The following is a 22,663-nucleotide window of genomic DNA, read 5'->3' as shown; positions in this document are numbered from 1 at the left end:
TGTTGTATTAATAAATTATTACGCAGTACTTTGAAAATTCCTCACACAAAGCGTATCTCACGAATAAATTGGGTGTGTGTGTGTGTGTGGAGTGGTAATTCCGACAACATAACAAGTACAGTACATAGTCATTGAAAAGCATGTAACGAAATTATGCAGGTGATGTTACAAGCTTACAACTATTACTATTTTAGTCGGATTTCTTCCAGCTTTACCGTAACTGGCATATTTCTGCGTTCCACGATGATCGTCGGCAGTTGCGTGTTCGACCGATGACACCTACCTGGCATATACGGGATAGTTGTTGGGCTGGGGTCCGACTATAAGGTTTGGTTTTCTTCAAGAATGATATCGGCAGCCTGCTCGGCAATAGCGTAAACAGCGGCTTGGTAATGAGATGCTAGGGGCACTGGAATCTAGAAGCACACAAAGTAAGTCGAGTTGTGTTGGTTGACAGATCATATAACCAACTTACCACACTGGCATCCACTACTCGCACATTCCGTGCTCCTCGAACGCGCAAGGAGCTATCGACAACGGTACCCATGCTTGCAGTACCTGCAGGATGAGGGGCCGTCATACCGCCCATGCGCACACGCGCGTCAATGAGGTGATCAGGGGCATCTGATGCAAGCGGCTCATGGCCTTGAGGGACAATCTCCCCCGCAACGAGATTCGTGCCTTCTGGGGTTTCGAACATAAGCTTAGACAGTAGCCTCCACCCTTCCCTCATAACGTATCGATCGGTTTCTGTGCCACAGAATTTGGGATCGATCACCGGGGCGTCAGCAGGATCACTCGAGTTGAGAGAAACATTGCCGCGGGACGTTGGTAGACAGATCATGTAGAAGTTCATGATCGCTGTACCATCCATTGGAATGTCGAGTCCAACCACTTCCCCTCCAAACGCCGCATATATGGTGGCTAGTTCTAAATGACTCCGAGGGCCTGCAACTAGAGGGTGGCTGGGCCCGACGGAACCACCTTCATCCTTTTCCAAGGCAGACTGTAGGCCGGCCGAAGGGACAGTTGTGGTCACCAACCAGTCTTCTGGGGGTACCCCTTTCTCGAAGTTCGGTCCGTCAAAAAGCGGCGACCCAAGCGCGACGCCCTTCTCTGGCTCCCGAAGCTTCCAATATCGAAAGACCATGAGGTGGTCATGGAGGTTGTGCCCAACTTCAGGAAGGTGGATGTTCACTGGGATATCATACTTGGAAAGTTCCTTTGTGTTTCCAATTCCAGACAGTAATAGTACCTGTGGAGTTCGTAAGGCACCTGCAGAAACAATCACTTCTCCCCCGACCCTGACCGAATATGTCTTGCCATCTGCCATTTCGACGCCGGTAGCATTCTGGCTGTGATCGAGAACTATCCGCCTGACAAGTACGCCAGTTAGAAACTTTACCCCGTTCTGTGGATAAACTTCACTTGGCAATTGTCGTCTACCGTCAGCCCAGTTGCTAACCAACTCGGCAATGCCTTGGGGGTGGCCGTTGTTTGCGTCGTCAACAACTTTCAGCCCTATACTGGACCAAGCTTTACACGATATCTCTCGCAGCGGGTATTGGCGGCCACTTGACGACACAGAGGAGGTGTGAATAGGTCCCTCAAACCCATGTTGTAGGCGATCGTCGTTCTCATCGTAGTGGTGCTCGGTTCTCCTGAAGTAAGGCAGTAAACCTTGATAGCTCCAGCGTTGATCTGATACCAGACGCGCCCACTCGTCGTAGTCTTGCGCATCTCCACGAACCCATCCGCCTAATCAAAAGATTATAAAGTCAATAACGTTGAAACTGCGACAGGAAAGGTTCTCCTACCAGTGTTCACTGCCGCACTACCAGACAGTCCTTTTCCAGCCTGGTAGTATATGGATCTTCCGTTTAAATTGGCTTGGGGTACACTGCTATATTTCCAATCTGCATCCGAGCCCAAAAGCTGTACTCCAACTTGTGGAGAGTACACATCAGGGTTCTTGGATAGATCTTCTCCAGCTTCGAGGACCAAAATGGAGAGAGTTGGCTTGCGCTGTTGTAGTCTTGACGCTACCACACAGCCCGCTGTGCCACCACCCACAACAATAATATCGAATACTTGGGAGTCTAAGGTGGCCATAATCTCGCTGTAATAATCTTATGGCTAGCTATAATTGCAACTATCTTCAAGTGGGCCTACAAGTAAAAGACGTGGTCAGTCTTAATAACATGTGCCGCTGTGAACTATGCTGCCATGATAAAGGTGTCTCGTCACGTGTTTGACGTCAGTTGTTGACACTGACAATTGAAAATTGGGCCAAGAGCTCCTTGCAGAAATGTTGAAAGAGGGGCTGGATAGACAAAGAAATCCTAATAATCTTACGGTGTTTTGTCATGTATGAAATGGCTAGGCATACTTGAACTGTTAGAAAGCAAGAGAAAGAGACGACCCTATTGGTAGAAATGTGCGCGTATTTCAAATACAGGGCCCAAATCCCTCGGATGTACTCCGTAATCCGTAACTTGGCCCCAGGCATGTCTTGGCTCTGGCCATTCTCCGTTTTTTTGGCTTTCCGGGCCTGCCGGGATTTTCGCTCCACCGTGATCTACTGCCAAGCTCTCCGGATGTCTCCAGAGGCCAGGCCTAGCGCTTCATAGTGCTCATTGCTCGGCGTTGCATCTACCTCCGAGTGCGCCATGAACCGCAAAGCAGATATACAAAGCGCTACTACGTACTAGCTCACTGACAAACTATGCCTAGAAAAGTATTGTTTTCGTCAGTGTGACACCCTGTGGACGCCTGGTTGTACTCCGTACCGAGGTGGCGAGAGTGCTATAATGCTGATGAATGATGTACAGTTGAACAGTTGGTGTGAATCTAGTAACAGGACGCCGGGCCAACGTGGGAAGAAAGATCGACTGATGTTCGCGGGATTTTGCTCTAGCCAACTCGACCGTTAGCCTTTAAGTCAGAAATGAAGCGAATAGCGCTCAGCTAGGTAGCATGGTGCACCAAGTTCACTGTTATAGCAAGAATTTGGCCACACTGGTGTACCGAGTGCTTACTCCGCATTACCTGAAAATGTTCTCTATACGAGACTTCGACATAGGTAAGTATTATAGATCTTGAATAATGCTAGCGCCTCGAAACAAAGCATAGCTATTCTTCGGGCACCTGAGACCATCCACATTACTAGTTACATACGCAGCCTAAACAGGATTTCTGATGCTGTTGGCCCCCTAGTCGACAACATGGTAGAAGTTGGTACACCTAAGCCATAGTCCATACATCCCCTTATTGATCCGCCATGTAACGCATGTTAGTGCTGAAATTCGACCCTGTAACTTTTTAAAGTTCGGACTTTTAGAGACACCGCTAGGTCATCTGCTATTTTGCCCATATAATAAATTACTAATGCATCTTTTAGTGGGGATCACTCCATGTACGCCACGATCCGCCTATGATCAACATACTAACGTACGTTCGTCCTGTATCATACACCATGTAACTGGCTACCACCATACTAGCAACGCAATAATACAGGATGTTTATCCTACACAATATACAGAGTACTGCCGGCACATCAGCTATTTACACTAGTTGTTTGGGGGCTATATGCACGCCTACTATCTGCCGACTGTAACATGGATGCATCAACACTAACCACTATGTTTGTACACTCTTATGGAATGTACAGCCTATCAGAGTTTTTGCGATGTGTGGATGAAAAAATGAGCACGCGCCAGATTATCATTTGTGTTTTGCAAGATATTTCCCTTCTCATTAACCCGCCGTTGAAACAGTTTTAGCAGGCTTGGGTGAACATCCTGTCGTCGATAATAATGGAGTTTTTTAAAACTACTTGCCCTGTCTCCATTGGAGCAGCCGTTGGCTTGGCATTTGCTGCAGCACTGCTATATGGCGTGGGGTTGGTCATATATCGTCTGACTCTTCATCCACTTGCTAGGTTCCCTGGTCCAAAGCTGGCTGCTGCGACGAAATGGTATGAGTTTTATTACGATTGCATCAAGGCGCCAGGGGGTCAATTTTTGTGGGAAACGTATCGCATGCACAAGAAATACGGTCAGGTTGCCTGGCCAAGATGAAAACAGACGACGTTCTAACGACTGTCTTCTTACATTAGGCCCCATTGTCAGAATCAACCCAGACGAGCTTCAGGTGGCCGATCCAAATTGGTATGACACTTTGAATGCAGCAGGAGGGGCCATTAGGCATAAGTATCCGCCGGCGGCCAATCTTGTAGGAACTCCATTGGGAGGTACGTTGCTACTAAAAGCTTTGAAAAGCTCTAGGTTAATATTACGGCAGTTTTCGGGACTATTGATCATCATGTTCACCGCGTCAGAAAGGCACCTGTGGCATCCTACTTCGGAAGAGGAAATGTTGTGCAGGCCCAGTCAGTCATGCGTACAAGCGTTGAGAAGCTCAGCAGCCAGTTCCATGAACTGTATGTTTCGGGGAAAGCTATAAACCTGAGGGCGACTTTGTTAGCTTTTGCAACGGATTTGCTGGGTATCTATGGTGTGTTGTTACGCGTCCCAGTTCGCTTGAACATAGACCAGCTGATAAACAAAACCAGGCTTCGGTGGCTCTTTAGGGCTTTCTGATTCTGAAGACAAGGCAATGGAATTTATGCATACTATGAACGCTGTCGCCGTGGTTACTCCATTCTTCAAACAATTTCCCGACGCACTACCGTGGCTATTTATGCTGAAACCGTGGATGGTTAAATTAATATACCCCTCAGTGCTCCCCATGTTGATGCTACATAGAGTGAGGGAACAACCAGCCATTCTACAGGAATGAACTTATGCTAACATATTTTAACACAGCAAATGCACGCCAGGTCAGAGGATTCGTGGTCTCGATGGAACAAGACAGTAAAATCTGAGAGAAAGGACCCAGTTAAGCAGACTAGGGCGCCGGATGTCTTTAATGGTATCCTCTACAGTGGCCTTCCAGAGGATGAGAAGAGTGTTGATCGCCTGTCTCAAGATGGCTTCCTGGCAATCACAGCAGGCGGTGACCCCATAGCCCGTACGCTGGCGATTGGGACATATTATCTACTCACCAAACCAGAAGATCTTCGATTACTCTGCAAAGAATTGGACACCATTATGCCAGATCGCAATAAACTGCCAGAACTTGCAGAGCTTGAAACTCTTCCATTCCTAGTACGTCAACTCTATTTGAAAAGTCATCCTTGTTTTATTGTCCACTTTCCCCTTAGTGGTTTTGATTCATTCATGCCCGGGTTTCCTCATGAAGAAATGCAAAGACACAGAGATATCAGTTTCCAAAGATTTCTAATTGCTAACAAAATTAACAGACTGCGGTTGTCAAAGAAACCATGCGCATTGTTGGCTTGGCGGCTTCCAGGCTGCCTTTAATTAGCGACACGCCTTTACAATATAAGGAATGGGTCATCCCGGCCGGTGTAAGTAGACTAGTATTATTCCGTTCTACTTCCCATGTCTAACAAATTATCAGACCCCAGTCGGTATGAGTATCCACCAGGTTATGCACGACGAAAAGTACTTCCCCGATGCAGACGTTTTCAAACCGGAGCGTTGGCTTGAGAAGCGCGAGGATGGCGTTCAGCTAGAACGCTACTATGTTCCCTTTGGCCGTGGTACACGAATGTGTGTTGGGCAGCAGTAAGTATCTCCTCTCTTCCCCACCCTGTTTTCAATATTAGCATATTTGTCGATGTAGCTGGCTAACCCATTATTCGTAGCTTCGCTCAAGCCGAGATCTATCTGGCCATGGCAGCCATATTCCGTCGTTTCGATTTACAGCTTTTTGATACGACGTTTAAACGAGACGTGGAGACTGTTCGAGACTGTTTCCTTACTGAAGCTCGTTTGGAAAGTCAAGGTATCCGGGTTAAAGTAGTCGGGGAGCGATCTTAACGATGATATAAACACGGATGGCAACGAGTCATCAAGAACTTCATATCCCAGTCTTTGAAAGTTTAGCGTCCGATATAGGTCCGTTGTAGTGCACCCTAGAATGCATTCTGGCTTTCAGCATTCCAGACACCGATTATTTCTTAACCGAGTCCCCTAGGACCAGCGCAATAAGCCATAAATTCCTTCTGGGGAGGTTGTATGAATTTTTTTTATAACTTGTATGGATCCCATACAAAATAAAAATCCACGTTGAAATCCTCGTTGAGCCGGTTCACCCGAAGCGGTGGCACGGTTAGTATCAATCCGAATATTTTTAAAAGGAGTAGAGGTAACATAAGAGGATCTAACCCGTGTACTAAATTTCTTAAACGGTATCCAATAGTATTTTACTAGTACTGTAATTTTGTGGATCTGTCGATCATGACCTTCGACAGGCGCTCTCGTACGGAGAAACTCGTGCCTAAAACAGATTGTTCATTGGCTTTGAAAGGAAGAGTGTGATCGCTTAAAGCCAATTTTCGTGGCCAAATTACGCCATTATTAGTTAATTATTGTTCCTAACGTTGTGATTAGCATAGCAATGGTATTCACCTTCCTCATCTTCCCTTGAAATACAAAACAACGATTGTTTGTCCCGTCGTAAGCTTGTACTATATATACAGAGCAAAGAAACGCACACTTTAGCAATATTTTACATTAGGGTCTTTTTTACTGAGAACCCCTAGTTATATTTCAAAGTAACCCCAATTTCCTGTCACAAGTTATTGGCCAGCTTCCAGATGTCGTTGGGGGCCATATGTAACCGGTGGAAGTTATGAAGTTTACTGTTCCCATCAAAGTGGGCAACTTTGTTGATCTTTCAATAACATGGTCCACTTGGGGTCTTGTCAATTTCAAATCCTAGTCATCAGTAGCCTTAGATAGCTACCTAATGACGATATCTAAAGTAATTACCCCGTAATAAGGTTACAAACAAATGAAAGATAAGTACCGAGTCTTTGTTTGGTGCTGACGAACGTCTTTAACACTTGTCAGTCATCCTGACTCGTAGTTATACTAAATACCGCGGCAAACGCACTTCGATTTTTATGATATCAATAAACTATCCCGAACCATAGTTGGGCCATAAACGAGCATTTTCGTTAACGCCAGACTGTTTTTAGCAACCTTAAACATACTGTAGTTGCACGGTTTTGTTATTTACTATGGGCTCACTCCAAGTATACCCCTCGACAAGTGCACTGCCATCTTTATCGCCCATTTCTACTACAGAGACTCGGGTGACAAGAAAGCAAGTCCTAGCAGCGCTACGAACTCAGAGAATCCCAGTTCCAGACCTCATTCCACTTTTTTCACACTGGCCTTCTAAAGTCAGCCCAGAGCTGGATAAACTACGAAAGGACGTGGATACATGGCTGAATACGTGAGTCACATGGGCTTATTGACTCTATCATGGCTTGCTAACTCGTGTAATAGATTTTCATTGCCTAGCAAGGCCCTGGATGCGTTCAGATCGTCAGACTTTGGACATTTTGGGGCTACATGGTGGCCATATGCCTCAGACTTCACACGCCTGCGGATTGTAACATATGTGGCTATTTGGGTACGAAATTTCAATTAATTATATTAATTTTTTTCTCCAATTCTTGGACTTGAACTGACATTTGAATTACTTTATGTAGCTTTTTATTTGGGACGATGGTATGTACGACACTTAGATGTCTATTGAGTAGAGTTGATTTCATGTTTAGAAATTGACAATGCTACCGGATCGATGTGGGAGGACTGGGAAAGTGCGCAAAAGTTTCGCCTAGATACCATACAATACGTCGAGTATTGCCTTGGCCTAGCACCCGAAGACCAAAAAGACCCTGAGCCACGGAGCTCTATTATACGGGGCTTTGAAGTGATTGGTGTTACAATTCGCGACTCCTGCAGTTTAAGTATGCTCTGGCAACCTCGACATATTCATTAATTTTCTAACTGGTGTCATACAATAATAGCACAGCGAAAGATGGTCTTTGATGAAATGAAGGAATTTATGAAGCAGTCTGAACAAGAACAACATATACGGCTCAACAATGACCGACTCCCATCTGTTGCTGAGTTCTGGAACTATCGTCTTGGCGCTAGCGCCGTTTTCATCTGTCTCGCCATAAATGAGTGAGTTACTCAGCTAAACACCTGTGCCGTTGAAGTTCATGAGCACTCCTAAGCTAAAAAATAATAATTCGCAGATATGCCTATGGAGATATGGAACTTCCTGTAGAAATATTCGGAGACGCGGATATGAAAGAAATCTGGCAACTAACCAATATAATTATTTCAGCGTCAGGCTCTTTCTTACTTGCTTCGTCTACGGGATAAACTGACTGTTGATTAGTGTCAACGACATGCTCTCTCTGAAAAAGGAAATCGTACGAGCACTCACCCATTCCCTTTACTTTCTACCTATAATTAGTGACACGTTTTTAAGGCTCGGGATGCGATCGACAGCGTAATTCCAATAATGTATATCGAACTTGGCAGTATAGATGCTGCAATGGAAAAGACTATCGAGTTCGTGGCATCCATGATCGAAAGATTCGACGCAGCCGAAGCGAGACTCTTGGATCGATATGGAGATGATAGCATTCTCCGGCAACAATTACAAAGGTTTATCGACGGGGCAAAGTACTACTGTACTGGAAATCTCACTTGGAGGTAAGATACTAACTCCTTGCCTTGCAGTATTTGACTCATCAAATTTCAGCCTACAAACGAGGCGATATGGCGCGACCGAATAATAACCATACTCGGAAATCGGGAGTGATACGTGGCCTCTACTGAAGATTCAGACACCGGCTCATTTATATGAATAAAGGCAAAGATGCAGTGGATATTTCGTTTCCGTGATGATAACCTGGTTTAAACAGCTAGACATGTGGGCTTTGGAATGGCTACTGTCAGCTAGTGTTAAGACAATACCCTAGTTGGTACCTCAGCGATGAGACTTTTGAGGAAATTTCATTTGTATTGGAGTAATCATGAACTTATCTTAGATTCAGGGATGGAACCATGCCCGGATGGCTGCCCACGCAGCGGTTCCTCGTCAGAGGCGGTAGGTAACATTGTGCTGGTAAGGATAAGTGATTCTCATAATAATATAGGTATTGTTACTTTCTTATAACAGAAAAGCTATCTAGTATATAAACAATCTTAAATAGACCCGCGCTTATTACATAGTGCCAGGTCTGGCTAGAGATACCTATCAGCCATAACACCATGGATATTGAGGATGTTGCCATAGTTGACGAAGGGGTACCGCTCTAGTTCTTATTAATTCTGTACAGTGATACGTAAAACACGAAGATAAAAAACCTACTCAAATTAAGTCAGCCGGGAGTCTGATGGCTGCGAGATCGCTATCGTGTGGAACCATGCATCTCGTAATCTCGCAGGTCTGCCAATTGGCGTCTGGGCCCTGGTAGGGAGTTATCTCGTGGTACTGCGACTGGATGAATGCTGTTTCGGACAGACAGCTGCTGAAGGAGGCGATGCTCAGTGGCTCTCGAAGTAGAAATGGAAACTGGATCCCATCGATCATTAATATCCTCCATGACGAGAGACCTAAAGGACGTAGGCTGCTTCGTGACGAAAGCTTTAAATCTATCGATGACGGGTGAAGCAGAAAGAAGGTTGTTGAGAAGTTCTGGGACAAAGTCACCGATGTCCCGATCGTAGGCAGAATAGCTGATCTCTTCGAAATTACCAGTCGTTGAGTGGACTTGGCCAATGTCCCACGATGGCTGGAAATAAAACATGGTCAGATAGAGCGTATGAGAAGACTTGTTTTCGAACGACATCGTATAGCTCTCTCCCTCGGGGATAATATGAACGTTCGCGACCTTCTTATGGCCGCCTAACGAATCGGTACTAGAGGAAGTACTAAATAATTGTTTGAAAACTCACTTCGGGGTGTCAAGTGAAAACGAAAACTCTTCGTCGGACTTATCGGGATTTTTCAGATCTGGGCATCAATAAAAGTGTCCTAGTTGAGCAGCAACGGCGAGTACCGAGTTAGAATGTTCGTAGACTGGTAGGTAGGGAATGGTGTTGCAGGTGTGATCCAGCAATTTGTATCTGCTGAGTTCATCCACCGTGATGGATTTGGCAAGCTCAAGTCGTGGTATTTGAGCTGCGTCGGCATTTGTCTGGTATTGGAGCTTTATACTAGTTCATCTATCAATATACCTCTGCACTAGAACAGCATGGTATGTAGAAGTGATTACCTGGCCGTACTCAGGTCCTTCGTCGAATCTGGCCATTGACTCTAGCTCGAAAACCTAAGTAACAGATACCTTTGCCAAGGGATGTCCGAGCTAGGTGAGCTTGCCGGTGTCCCAGGTAGATCTCATATAAGTCATTTCGACACACGCCTTGTGCCCGGCCGGCTCCTAGTCGAGCCTCTATCTTTAGGCCTTCTGTGATGTCAACAATATGGACATCCTCAGATATCCAAGTGCTGAAGAAGATGAGCTTGCTACCACCTAAAAGGAGTAGAATTTGATCTACAATTGGTCTTTGGAACTTGCCCCAGTCACGAATTTAGGCTAGATCCCTCTGATGTAGCATGTCGTGTGTCAGTTTACTGAGTGTCCCTTTTCGAGCCGCACTTTGGAGACAGTCTATTAGCCAGTAAGTTAGAAGGTCGTGCGGTCTGTGACCTAGACCTGTTTTCCAAGCCGCTTGGGTTGGAAGGCAAGCCGCGATTAGCACGTAGCCCTGTGGCTCCAACCAAAAATTCCTTTGGGTTTGAGAGGGCTGTAATACTTCAGCGACTAAAGCAGAATTTGTGTCCTCCGGGGGTATGTCTGATGTGTCACTGACAGTCGAGTAACATCCAGCACTCCGATGCCTCGGGCAAACCCCGTTTTTCGTATCCCCTCCAGAGTAAAATTGGCTACCGAAAACAGCAGAGACGTATAACATCTTCTTGACCATCTTGTCAAACAAGACTGCAATCTCGACATCTTGCAGATATCGACCACCATAATTGATGTCTGTTAGGGCCAACTCTTCGTCTACATCTCGAGGGTCTTCTCTGTAGGAAATAAAGTGACAGCTCAAGCACCGTTTCCGCTGTAGTGGATGTAAAAAATATCATGTTCCTTAGCCTTCTACGTCACGGTGTCGAGAGCGCGGATCATACTCTCGTAGGTGGGCTAATACTCCTGTTGCTTAGTTGGTTCGTGTGGCTTTTGGGAACGGCCTGGACTCGTTGCAGTAAGCTTGAGAATATAAGTTTTGTCGACTCTCAGGGCATGGATAAGGTGATGCTCAATCAGCTCGACGTCTGCCACGTGGCACTCTAAATCCCGGCATCTGACAAGCCACCCCAATTAACACAGCCGACGTCTCTTGCTTAATATCCTAATTGAGCTTTCGTGTTGCGGGAGTATCCATTACGATCAACTAAGTACCATAATCTTCAGTAGCAGCTCTAATGTCGAGAAATTAAACGGAAACATGCCTTCAGGAACCTATCCTTTGTAAGATACCGATACCACTGTGTTCTGCTTTGACCGCAGCGTCCCAAGAAACAATTTCTCCGGCTCCGAACAATGGGAATTTTCGACTCGTTGATGACAGCCCTTTAAGAACCTTTGGTCTTAGGTTCGAGAAGTGTTCTGCGGCCGAACGGAAGGCGGTCGGGCCACACAGGCGTGAATTTAGAATTTATAGCAGGATCTCAGTCTAGGTCAATTTTATATAGTGTAGGCAGGCTGTATTGGCGGCTGATCACGGACGGATAACTGACAATGATCCATCCCATATTATGTGAATCGTGTAACTCTGGCGACGGCATATGATTAGTAGTGCCTTATGCATCATGTCACCTTGGAGTAGACGGGGAGAATCGCACTGATCGGGGCTTTCAGCTTTCTACCGTATGTATGTGCATTGGATCATTCCCTTAAATGCCGGCAGCACAGAGAAATTACCCGAAATAGGAATTTGTACAAATCAGAGTGCGTGTTACTTGTTCTTGAATGAGAAACTTTAGCTAGCTCTTTTCGAAGGTACGGAGTAGTGATTGTGTGTTGAAACTAGGCCGAAGTTGTGTCGCTTAACAAACATTAGGATGGTGTGAACCAAACGTTATTGGATGTCACAGTGTGTGAAAAAAAATCCCCCTCTTGGTGTAGAAGATCGACATGGGAAAATTTGCGCATGACGTGGCAAAACCTACAAAGGTTTCGGCGTCGCCGAAGTCTCTCTCACTCACCTGTTGCGACGTGCACGCATATTGACAATGCCTGACCTTTTAATAAAAGAATAGTTGAAGTTCGCGTGCAAAATAACTTGTCAAGTGCATTCATTGTATGCAACTGTGTAGTTTGTTCGTGTTGGCATTCTTGTGTCGTGGCGCTAATGGAGTGGAGGGCAGTGATCAAGGGCGACGATAGATTGATTGGTTGGGCTAGGTAGGCCGATGGGTTAGGGGATTGAATCCGCATCTCATCTTATCATCTTCATGGTTTGACTGCCGCACAGTGTTTCGGAAGAAGGGTAGCGTGGCCTGCCGATTGGGGTTAGTGATGGCGTGAGACATTTTTGGTGCTGATGGCACAGTAGATAGACCCCGTCCCATGCCTTCACCTAGTGCCCACGTTCTATACACAAACAGAGAGCTGCTGTGCCTGCTTTTCTAGATAGATAATGGCATATTATTCTCCGGGTGCTCTTCCGCAGAATCCCACTATTCTAGATTAACTATTCTGGGAACGCCAGGTTCTTAGGATCATAGAGATCTAAAGCCATTAATCTTAATCCACTATAGGCACAGGAGTGCTAAAATGTGACCAGCATAAACCTATAACTAGGCAAAAAACCACACCTCAAGGACTTATGTAGAGCAAGATCCAGTGACACTAAATGTTAGGCATAAGTAAATAAACTTCTCTGTGAGGGCGAGGGTTTACTTGGACAAATAGACCGCTCCAGTTCTCTGCTTTCAGCACAGTGAACGTGGGTCGCCGCTGGATGTAAGTTGATAGTCCTACAACCAATATCGATTAGGGGCCAATCACCTCAGCCTAGATCAGGCACAATCCCACTACACATCTACATCTCCAGTTTTTTTTACCTAACTCGATCCCAAGGCAACAATTTTCACATTACGCTTTCCTTGATTCTCGATTAAACTGCTCGATCACCATGCTCGCTTCCAGCTTCGCGCAGCATCTGGGTCTCCGCACCCATACTCACCACGTCTGCCGCCGCCGCCATGGCGGGACTCGTGATGCGGTTGATGGGACTGTCCCGGGCAAAATGTGAAGATGTCACGAGCTGTCATAGGTTAACCCTAATTATGGACCCAATCTGGAGTTTAATAGTAACCGATCATCCCCCGAATTTCACATGTTGTTCATATTAACACGTATTTTTTCCCGCCTCCAAAGTTTTCTCTCTTATCGCATTTGCTTTACTGCGGCAAGAAAAGTTATCGTGTCGTATAGTTTCGAATTGATACTGATTCTTTAGGCGTAGCACATAGTGCTGCGTTATGGTTGAATAGAGTTCCATCCTCATTGGTACCTGGATAAGAACGCCCGAGATATTTTTTCAAAGTTAGCTGTGGGATGAGAAGTAACTAATATTGATAGACGTAACAAATAAGCACCGTGATCCCGCAGCATTCTATGTAACATGATTCAGAAACGGAGAAACGTCTCTGACATTATGAAGGCGTTGTGAAGCTGTTTTAACCTCTAGTTTTATTACCCATATATCCACTTCACACTTTTTTGAATTAAATCACATATCTATGGATATGGCTGCAAGAGACAAATGAGTAAGGTAGACCACTATATCCATATGTCCCTCTACGTCTCTCTCAACGTTATCCTCTGTATGTGATCTCGACTCCAGAGCAAGCGTTCAGACGAAACAAGACAACGATGGAAAACAATACACTGACCAGAAAGCAACTTGCTCATTTAGTTATCTGCTAGGCGTAGAAATAAACGTTCATGCTAGGTGTTCAAAACATGGCTGCATTGGGTTTTTTTGTATTGCTGCTAGGGCAAGATTTCAGAAAACACTACTCATAAAGAGTTCGAAAAGGGTCTGAAAAGATTCTAGACATGTGACAATATATTGAAAGTCTTATTATAGATATTTCTGTATGACAATGCCGGAAAAATGGCTCAGTTACGTTCAACTCACAGACTTGTAGCAAGTCAAAAGACAGGCGGCCCGCATGGTCTGTGTTGAGAGAGGTGTAAATAATGGTATAGTAATTAGCTAACTTGACTCTGAAATGGTCACGGGTTGAAATGAAAGAATTGTCCACCTATGGACAAAACTGTTAGCCCAGGGCTCCACTAGGTTAACATTTGCTTGGTCACTGTGTTGTCGGAAGCGGATGTTAAGTTATGGACGAAATTTGGTATACTAGCCTCTAGCGACTAGAGATTTGTAACTATCTAGCGATTGAGCCCGGGAAAAAATACCTATGTAAAGATTTTTGGGAAGTAGTGTCGTCTAGTTACCCATTAAACTAACCCATATACGAACCAAGAAAGTTGATGATGATGCGGTGAAATTGCCCAACACAACTTGAGATGAAACTTATCCGAAGGGCCCAGCTTTTTTTCCCCCCAAGAACGATATTGAGGTATTTACGTCACCATATTTCTCGCCTCCGTCAGCTATAAGTATTTTTATGGGGACTGATCCTTCGATATCTCTCATTAATGTCGATCACTACCCACCGCCCCCTTGGCCCCTTAAAGCAAATAATCACGAGATAGCAAAACTTATTTACAGAATATGGGATATCATTTTCCAATTGTGCCTTTAGAATTGGAAAAGCAGCAGTCAGCTCCAGACGATGTGGCTTAGAACCTCAAGAATTAGTAGCTATAATCGAATGGATAGAAAGATGACATAGTATATAAGCAATGGTTAGTTTTAGCTAAGCTAAAATAGTGACGGGCTAAAGGAATCCACATTCCTCGTATAATAATTCTGAACTAAAAGACTTAGCTATCAACTGACAGCAAATTGAATTCTGTCTTGGCGACGGGAGCTGACTCTGGGGAGGCCAATCATTTGCATTAGTCGGGTTGTGGTCCACTTTTAAAAGGTTTTGCGGGGATTAGCTCCGCCCCTTCCCTGCTAGCATTATTTACGTACAATGATTTTAGTACGGAGTATAATTTATATTTAACTTGAAACAAGGCCAGTATAGACTTATCGGGGATTTAAATAAATCCCAATGATTTTTCGTACATAGTACATAGTTTAAAATAATGAAAGTCTTGAAGGTAGAGTTCATGCCACTTGAGGAGGAACAGTTTGACTCGGCTCAACCAACTGTAGCACAAGATTATGGTTGAAAAATAAGAACAGCGAAGCTGTATATATGCTTACAACGGGGATCTTTGTAGGGAAGAAGTATCGAACCCCTAGCGTCGCAGTACTAGAAGGGAGGATCCAATTATTGCGAGGACTTGGAAACGATCATCATCAAATCCATGATTGTGATGACAGAGATTACTCAAAACCCCCACTGCTGACACTTTGTCTCCATCCTTCTCATCTTCCTTAGCACCATCAATACCATTGACTCCAAAGATAGGTGCCCAAATTTGTCTATATAAACCCTCATCCTGTCCCTAACATCGTCGTCTTTTTTCTCCATCATCACGCAATCAATCAACTATTCTCTTCTTCTTATTAAAAGACCTATTTCAATCAAATCATTCAAAATGCAGTTCACTCTTGCCGCTGCTGCTCTCTTCTTCTCCGCGGCTTTTGCTGCCAAGGCCACCACCGAGCAATACCAGTCTGATATTACCCTTCTTGAGGCTGATGGCTGCTCCACTGCCAGTAAGTGTTTTCTGAAACTCTCAATTGCTATCTTATAGAGAGGACTCAAATGTGAATATCTTATGCTGATAATTATAGAATGTATTGCTTCTCTTGCCGGTGTCACTGCTGCTTGCGGTGCTGCTGCCGTTGAGGCCGGTCTCGGTATGTTGATTTACCCCCCAATTCAAATCATAGTTAGCTGACAATATCACTTTCAATTAGACCCCTTGGCTGACCTTGCCTGCTTTGGCTCCGTTGGTGCCTCCTACGCCAACGATGTGTGCACTGGCTGTTTTTAAGCGCATGACGCCTCCGTTCTATCTCCCATTTAGAAAAAACCACCGTTAGTTAAGAATAACACTATTAGCTGGACTATGGTATATGGCTATATTGTTCAGGATGTGTTTTTATCCTTTTACTATAGATAGCAATGCGTATATAAATTGATTATTTGATTCAGAGTAAGGAATTGATGTTTCTTTATAAAAAAGGCTTATTCAATTATTGTCGACATATCGGCGTCAGGCAACCTGCGGTCACGTGGAAGCGAACAAAGAAAACAGTTTTTATTAGCGAACCACACACAAATCCTGTACTTATCCTTACAGTCAATTCAATTATTAAAGCTGTCTCATGCATTCTAGAGCCTCAAGATCTAACCTGCTTCGTCTAGTTCGACAATTAGCGGTAATAATATTCGATATTTTATGTACTTTACATATCTATTTGTTCTTCTAGTAGAAGGTCAAAACCAGTACAATATGGATGAGCCGTACAATCGAAGGCAGCGAAGATTTGATGTAAGAAAAACCCCTTTCCTTGGCCAAGTATTCTTTTCTTCACTTTTAGATGCCTGGTAACTTGGCCTGGACAGTTTATCGAGTCTTACGCTTGCCACCTTCCGCACTATATCCGTGTTGTACGATCCACACCATAAATGCTGCGTCTCCGTAATTCTATCCTCAACTTCTGTAAATTTGTTCCGAATAATAGTGGTTCCGTGCCCATTCATTTTACTGCTACTTGCTAGGTAAACAGTCGCTAGAGTCACACTACCCGGCTCAGTGACGGGAACACCCGTGTTCTGAGCGCTTCGACTGCTTGTCGAGGGAAAAGACATGAAATCGTCCCGCCCGGGGCAATTAGGCCAACGTTGATATTACTTTCAGGAGCCCTATGACGGACGTCTCGCATCAGGCCAACTATGCCATGCTTTGCCGTCAAGTGTAACGGCAAGTTGTGACGCTCGTTGTAGGAGGATGTTGATCCCGATAAAACAAGGCTGCCTCCCGGAGGGGCATTTTGCTTCAGGTTGAAAATCACGAACCAGGCAAGTGGCAAGGTATTGGACGGCGGTTCCAACCACACCAATAGCGCTGCATTAAGTCAGTCAAGTCGGACCTTCGCGCCTGAAAAGCGATGGAACTTGGGCTAGCTGTCGCGTTTGATGTCAACAGAGAGAACAACGCTGGACAAAATTTCCGTTTTCCTCTTGCTTCTCGCATAAACAAGTTTTGTTGACTGTATATAAAACCATTAGAATGAAGAAATGAAATATTTTTTTAACTATTTTGGAATGGCCCTATACATAGGAATAAGTAGGGGTTACATGTATTAGCCAGATTAATATAAGTATACATAATATATAAGTAAATAGGTTATATAATGTCGCCATAAATGAAAATATATGATTTTATAAGGGCCAAATGTGCCGGCTCAAGAAACCAGACCTGTTTCGGTTCCTTGAGAACTTACAAATCCACACGTCTAAGTAATATATAACCTGGACTCGTACGCTGCATATGTGCCACTTGAAGGGTTTTGGCTAACATTTGCAAGTTTCCATTGCTGCTTTAAAAAAAGGTTTATATGCAATTATAGAAAAAGGAAAACGAAGATTTATAACTGTAAAGAAGATGTATTACTTCCAGTGCCCAAGTAAGTCGAGGTGGGGAAAATACATCATTTTCCCCACGTCACGTCTTAGTATCAGCGATCACTTGGCTCATCAGACCATGTGACAAATTAGAAAATGTTTGATTTAATGGCGGGATTGCCCGTGGATCAGATTTGAGAACAGCCAACCCTCTTTGATGGAATAACCTTATTGAGTATACTGAAAAACCACATTTTACCACATTCTAACATCATGGAGCGCGCAATTATAAGCATTACGACCCAGCATTCCATTGGACCGGTCGATCGAAAGATCTATTCAGGGTTCGTTGAGCACATGGGCCGGTGTGTGTACGGCGGTCTTGTGCCAGCAACATATCCAGAGAAATCTGATCTGGACCATTGCACCGAAAAAACTTCCGTATAGATGTAATCGAAGCCATCAAGGAGGTAAAACCTCCGTTGGTCCGTTATCCCGGCGGGAACTATACCGCCAACTTCAACTGGATGGACGGCGTTGGCCCGACACGGAATCCCCGAGTGGAACTCGCATGGCTGAAGACAGAACCTAATACTTTTGGAACCAATGAGTTTATCGAATGGTGTCGAGCGACTGACGTCGAACCGTTCTTCTGCCTGAACATGGGGACAGGAGACCTACGCGAAGCTCTGGCCTGGATTGAGTATTGCAATAACGATACAAATTCATTGTATGCGAATCTTCGCCGAAGTCATGGCTATGAAAAGCCACACAATGTGAAATACTGGTGCCTGGGAAATGAAGTATATGGCGACTGGCAAGTCGCACAAGACTCAAAAGAGAACTATGCGGCGAAGGCCATTCGACTATTGGATCCAACTGTCAAACTTGTTCTTTGCGGCAAGCACGGATACAACGATTGAGATTCGTATGTTCTGAACCAGTACATTGAATGGGTGGACTACCATTCCATTCATTTGTACACCGAACAGAAGACCCACGAGATGGCTGTGCACGCCCCCAGGATCGCTGAAAAATGTATAATCTGGACCCAGGCCATGATCGATCAAGCCCTGTTCAACGAGAAACTCAAGAGGCCCGTCAAAATATGCTTTGATGAGTGGAATGTCTGGAATGCTGACAAGTACCCCGGAACGGAAGGCCACGAAGAAATTTATAACGTGTCCGATATGCTTGGCGTTGCTGTTTGGTTGAATATATTTAACCGACATGCCGACATTGTCGAAATCGCGTGTATTGCCCAGAGCGTCAATGTTATTGCACCTATCTATACAAAGCCAGGGGACCTGATGAAGCAGACGATTTGGTGGCCTTATCAATTGACGGCGCAGAACGTGCATGGTCGCTCTGTCGCCACTCATGTCAACTGTTCTATGTTTGAGGGAGAGGTTACAGGACAATTGGAAAAGTTTGCAGACATGTTACCAGAGTTGAAGCATCTTGACGTTGCTTCAACTGTTGATGACAGCAATATTCTCACAATTTCCATCGTTAATGGCAAACTTGAGCCGGTCGAGGTGGACTTGCAGATTGACAGCGAAATCAAACATGGTATAGAGAAGTATGAAGTTGTCGGTAATCCGGAGGACGATAATTCTTTCGAGGCTAAGGATAAAGTCATCCCAATACAATCATCGCTCTCCTCCTCGACGACAGTCATTTTGAAGAGATGTTCATACACGATGTTGAGATATCAGCTGTAGATAACCAATATCTACCGTAATAAAGCAGTGTATGCAAATAACCCTAAATAGCCATAAAAAACCGGATTATTGTATAAAGATGGTTAATAGTTGACAAAATGCATACCTTTTCAAATACTTAAATACGAAAGACTTGTATATCACCATAAGCTATAAACTCGTTTTTAAGGATGTCTGGTTTGAATAGTCGACTGAATGGTATTCGCTCGCTAACCGTGACCAACATTACAATCACATGAATATGCACAAATCTTGGCTCAAAGATAAAGGTCGCGCAACAACGAACGGCTGAGTTTCAGTTTATCTTGTTGATAGACCGTCCATAAGTCAAAATTGTACTTATTCCCCCAAAAACCAGTATTATATAAATCTAGCCTATAACTTCGCCATTTAATGTAATTTTGTATTGGATTATGGCTCTTTTAGTATATATTAATTAATAAATACTATCTTTCTTAATTTGGTATTAGCTCTAAGCTACTAGCATTAAGATTATATAAATATAAATATGGTAATTTCTAAACATTGAAGTATTGTCTGGTATTATATTGATTACCTGCGAGTTTTCGATTCTAACAACACATACTTTCTCTATTTTAGCTTGGTGTATGAGTAGCGTTATGTATATTAGTTTCGTAACATCACCGAGAATATTTCTCGGTTTAGCCCTCAAGTGCTCGTTGTGTGCATGTGCCATGCAGGGTTCGTGAAACAGGGATTCAGCACTAGTTTACATACCAACCACATATGACCAAGCCAACTCACCTTCCAGACCTTCACCAATGTTATCAACTTCCTTCGCCACCAGTCTTAACACTACATTAATTTATACTTTACGAGGAACGGAACGTATCCGAACGTATCCGACGACACTATCGACGATAGAGATCGTCGAATTGCATCCTACCTCAGCCTCCGCACAGGTCATAGCCACCAGTCTACCTTCTATCCGGGGTTCGCTTCGCACGATTAGTAGTACTCAACCTTAAATTGTTCCACGCCACGCGGTGAGTATTTGAACCTATCGGCCACCAGTGCGACTATAGTAGATTTGGCGGCATTGGTCGCTTGGATGGTGGAGAAAGAAGCTACTCAAGCCAACATGCAATAGACGGCCAATGTTTTCTCCATTAAATAAAGTATTATAGTTTCACTGTGCCGCGATTATTATTTAATCAACATCCTAGTACGGCGCCAAAAAAGCACACAATCAACACTTTAACAGTGAAAACAAGTCGCTTTAATTGATTAGATGCCGGATTATTGTCTCAGTCCAGATTCCGAGGCAACCATATACTCGTATTACTATAAATGCCGAGCCCTTTAGCACGGCCCCGGATGACTAGATGGTTGGTGAAGAATGGGTATTGACAGGCTGACAGAGCCGTATTACGTTGGCAGCTGCTGACATGCTACATCCCTCATAAATTCTACATTTTTAATTAATCGTTATCTAGAGTGTAGAGTTGACGCCCGTGGCGCTGCTAATTATTACGCCATGTTTTCGGAGTAACTGTCATCTATTGCTATGTACCACGTATATTACCGTACACTTCCCCAGCGATGAAGCCACTCGATCCATCTATATCCTTCGTCCTCTAACCAAGCAACACCTTTGTTATGTCTGCAGTCTACGCACCTAATCCGCCGGCACGACCTGCTCGTCGGTCGACGGCACCGACAGCCCCCAAACTTCGGGATACTTGCGATGCCTGCGCTGCGTCCAAGGTCAAGTGCAACAAAGAGAAACCAACCTGCGCTCGATGTGCAAAACGGGGTGTTGTATGTGAATACGTTGTTACTAAACGATCCGGGCGCAAACATGAGCGTCGACAAAGTGATGCTAGAACGACCCCCCAGGCTAGCTCGTCCTCTACCACAAACACCTTGAGTCAGCTCGCGGACTTTCAGCCACCCCCAAGGCTAAGGGTTATTGGTGATGATTTAGACAATTCGCCCAATATGCTCTCGTCCGGAGACCAAACCTTACTGTGGATTCCCAACGATCTGAGCCCGGAATTCAATGAATTATTCAATTTCCCAATAACTTCCCAAACTACAGAAGGCCCCAAATCAAGCCAAGCTCTCCATTACTCGCAGATTGGCACCGAGGGAATTAATATTCCGCCGAATTCGGATGGCACAGCGACAATTAATCCCAACCACGTGCCCGTGACCATGGACGACGTTTCAGAGTCCCCAGCCCTCTCTATTCCTCGATCATTATCCGAAAGTCGGTCTACAGGCCTAAATGATGCTCTCACTTTCGAAGACCCCCGCTCAGATGCATCGTGCTGTTGTCTGCTTCAGGCTCTCGACCTCCTGAAACGGTCTTTACGGATCTCGCCAACGCTCTGCATGTGTTCGAGGGGGCAGGAATCTAGTCCTTCGAATCACCAGCTTCGAACGGTTCAATCAGTATTTGAGGAGAATGAGGAAGCCATTTCAACGATCACCAATATGCTCCAGTGTCCATGCTCGCGCGATGGCTATCTATTAGCAATTGTGGAGCTTACCGTGTTTAAAATATTGGGCTTGTATGCCGCAGCTGCCAAACCAACATCAGAGGAGGAGTTGACGGATGAGATCCAGAAACGTTGTTCGCCATCGTGTCACTTTGAGCGGGTGGTTCAACGTCCAGATATTGGCAACAGCTATTACCTTGGTGATGGGGATCATGGCCGCATAATTGCCCAGCAGGTGCTCAGCAAATTATACCACGTGCAGACGTTAGTGTCCGAGCTGTCAAGTCGACTCAAAGCCGTCAATAGCCATGACGAAATACACGCAGTGGAGTTTTTTTCACCCTTCTCACCTGCAATGTTAAACCAATTAGACATAAATTTACGCACACGCCTTCGCGCTTTGTATTTAGAGATAGTGGATCTTGCGACGAGGATAGTATCTTAGATAGAAATAATCTCGTCCTTTTGAGATCCTATCGGCACCGTGCTAAAAGTGAGTTGTAAACTTGGGTTTATCTTGATTATCACGCGGTGTTCGAGTCAGTTTGACCACGCCACAAGTGTAGAAGACAAGAACTTTGGTAAGTTGGTTTATATGAATCGACAGCTCTTTTTATCACGGTATGCTAAATTAATTGCCATGTCTTCGAAAGATAGGGAGAAGAGAACTAGCATCTTTGACGCTGGGATATAGAGAAGAAAGAGAGAAGGGGGCGGGGGTAGAATTCCGAATTTGGATCTCTCACTCTCACATGTGTTCTTACAGCAACATTATGTTCTACACTTTCGCCAATGATTCTGTTACATTCGTTAGTGGATACGTAGTTGCTC

At 44.6% G+C, this 22,663-nt stretch overlaps 8 protein-coding genes across 8 annotated transcripts; 6 read left to right on the top strand and 2 right to left on the bottom strand.

Moving 5' to 3' along the window:
* Window positions 1-320: 320 nt before the first annotated feature.
* TRUGW13939_00047 (uncharacterized protein) lies at window positions 321-2,127 on the bottom strand (the record flags this gene model as incomplete). Its single annotated transcript, XM_035483262.1, has 3 exons — window positions 321-416; window positions 476-1,758; window positions 1,818-2,127. Coding segments are annotated over 3 exons (1,689 nt in total), but the record flags the coding sequence as incomplete, so codon positions are not given.
* Window positions 2,128-3,815: 1,688 nt separating this feature from the next.
* Window positions 3,816-5,906, top strand: TRUGW13939_00046 (uncharacterized protein; the record flags this gene model as incomplete). The annotated part of the gene is made up of 8 exons (XM_035483261.1): window positions 3,816-4,056; window positions 4,118-4,252; window positions 4,303-4,515; window positions 4,574-4,767; window positions 4,827-5,168; window positions 5,324-5,431; window positions 5,485-5,651; window positions 5,732-5,906. The coding sequence occupies 8 exons, from the start codon at window positions 3,816-3,818 to the stop codon at window positions 5,904-5,906; spliced, it is 1,575 nt and encodes a 524-aa protein (XP_035339154.1).
* A 1,205-nt stretch (window positions 5,907-7,111) lies between these two features.
* Window positions 7,112-8,273, top strand: TRUGW13939_00045 (uncharacterized protein; the record flags this gene model as incomplete). Its single annotated transcript, XM_035483260.1, has 6 exons — window positions 7,112-7,329; window positions 7,383-7,509; window positions 7,589-7,607; window positions 7,658-7,849; window positions 7,910-8,069; window positions 8,144-8,273. 6 exons carry the CDS (start codon window positions 7,112-7,114, stop codon window positions 8,271-8,273), a joined length of 846 nt encoding a protein of 281 aa, XP_035339153.1.
* Window positions 8,274-9,310: 1,037 nt separating this feature from the next.
* Window positions 9,311-10,095, bottom strand: TRUGW13939_00044 (uncharacterized protein; the record flags this gene model as incomplete). Its single annotated transcript, XM_035483259.1, has 2 exons — window positions 9,311-9,821; window positions 9,953-10,095. The coding sequence occupies 2 exons, from the start codon at window positions 10,093-10,095 to the stop codon at window positions 9,311-9,313; spliced, it is 654 nt and encodes a 217-aa protein (XP_035339152.1).
* Window positions 10,096-15,664: 5,569 nt separating this feature from the next.
* On the top strand, window positions 15,665-16,066 carry TRUGW13939_00043 (uncharacterized protein; the record flags this gene model as incomplete). The annotated part of the gene is made up of 3 exons (XM_035483258.1): window positions 15,665-15,785; window positions 15,864-15,929; window positions 15,990-16,066. 3 exons carry the CDS (start codon window positions 15,665-15,667, stop codon window positions 16,064-16,066), a joined length of 264 nt encoding a protein of 87 aa, XP_035339151.1.
* A 1,850-nt stretch (window positions 16,067-17,916) lies between these two features.
* On the top strand, window positions 17,917-18,566 carry TRUGW13939_00042 (uncharacterized protein; the record flags this gene model as incomplete). Its single annotated transcript, XM_035483257.1, has 2 exons — window positions 17,917-18,010; window positions 18,091-18,566. 2 exons carry the CDS (start codon window positions 17,917-17,919, stop codon window positions 18,564-18,566), a joined length of 570 nt encoding a protein of 189 aa, XP_035339150.1.
* An 81-nt stretch (window positions 18,567-18,647) lies between these two features.
* Window positions 18,648-19,367, top strand: TRUGW13939_00041 (uncharacterized protein; the record flags this gene model as incomplete). Its single annotated transcript, XM_035483256.1, has 1 exon — window positions 18,648-19,367. The coding sequence occupies one exon, from the start codon at window positions 18,648-18,650 to the stop codon at window positions 19,365-19,367; it is 720 nt and encodes a 239-aa protein (XP_035339149.1).
* A 1,620-nt stretch (window positions 19,368-20,987) lies between these two features.
* On the top strand, window positions 20,988-22,277 carry TRUGW13939_00040 (uncharacterized protein; the record flags this gene model as incomplete). Its single annotated transcript, XM_035483255.1, has 1 exon — window positions 20,988-22,277. One exon carries the CDS (start codon window positions 20,988-20,990, stop codon window positions 22,275-22,277), a length of 1,290 nt encoding a protein of 429 aa, XP_035339148.1.
* Window positions 22,278-22,663: the final 386 nt, after the last annotated feature.

This window comes from Talaromyces rugulosus, chromosome I, assembly GCF_013368755.1.
Source record: "Talaromyces rugulosus chromosome I, complete sequence".
Taxonomy (NCBI): Eukaryota; Fungi; Ascomycota; class Eurotiomycetes; order Eurotiales; family Trichocomaceae; genus Talaromyces; species Talaromyces rugulosus.
This window is presented reverse-complemented; position numbering and strand designations above follow the sequence as displayed.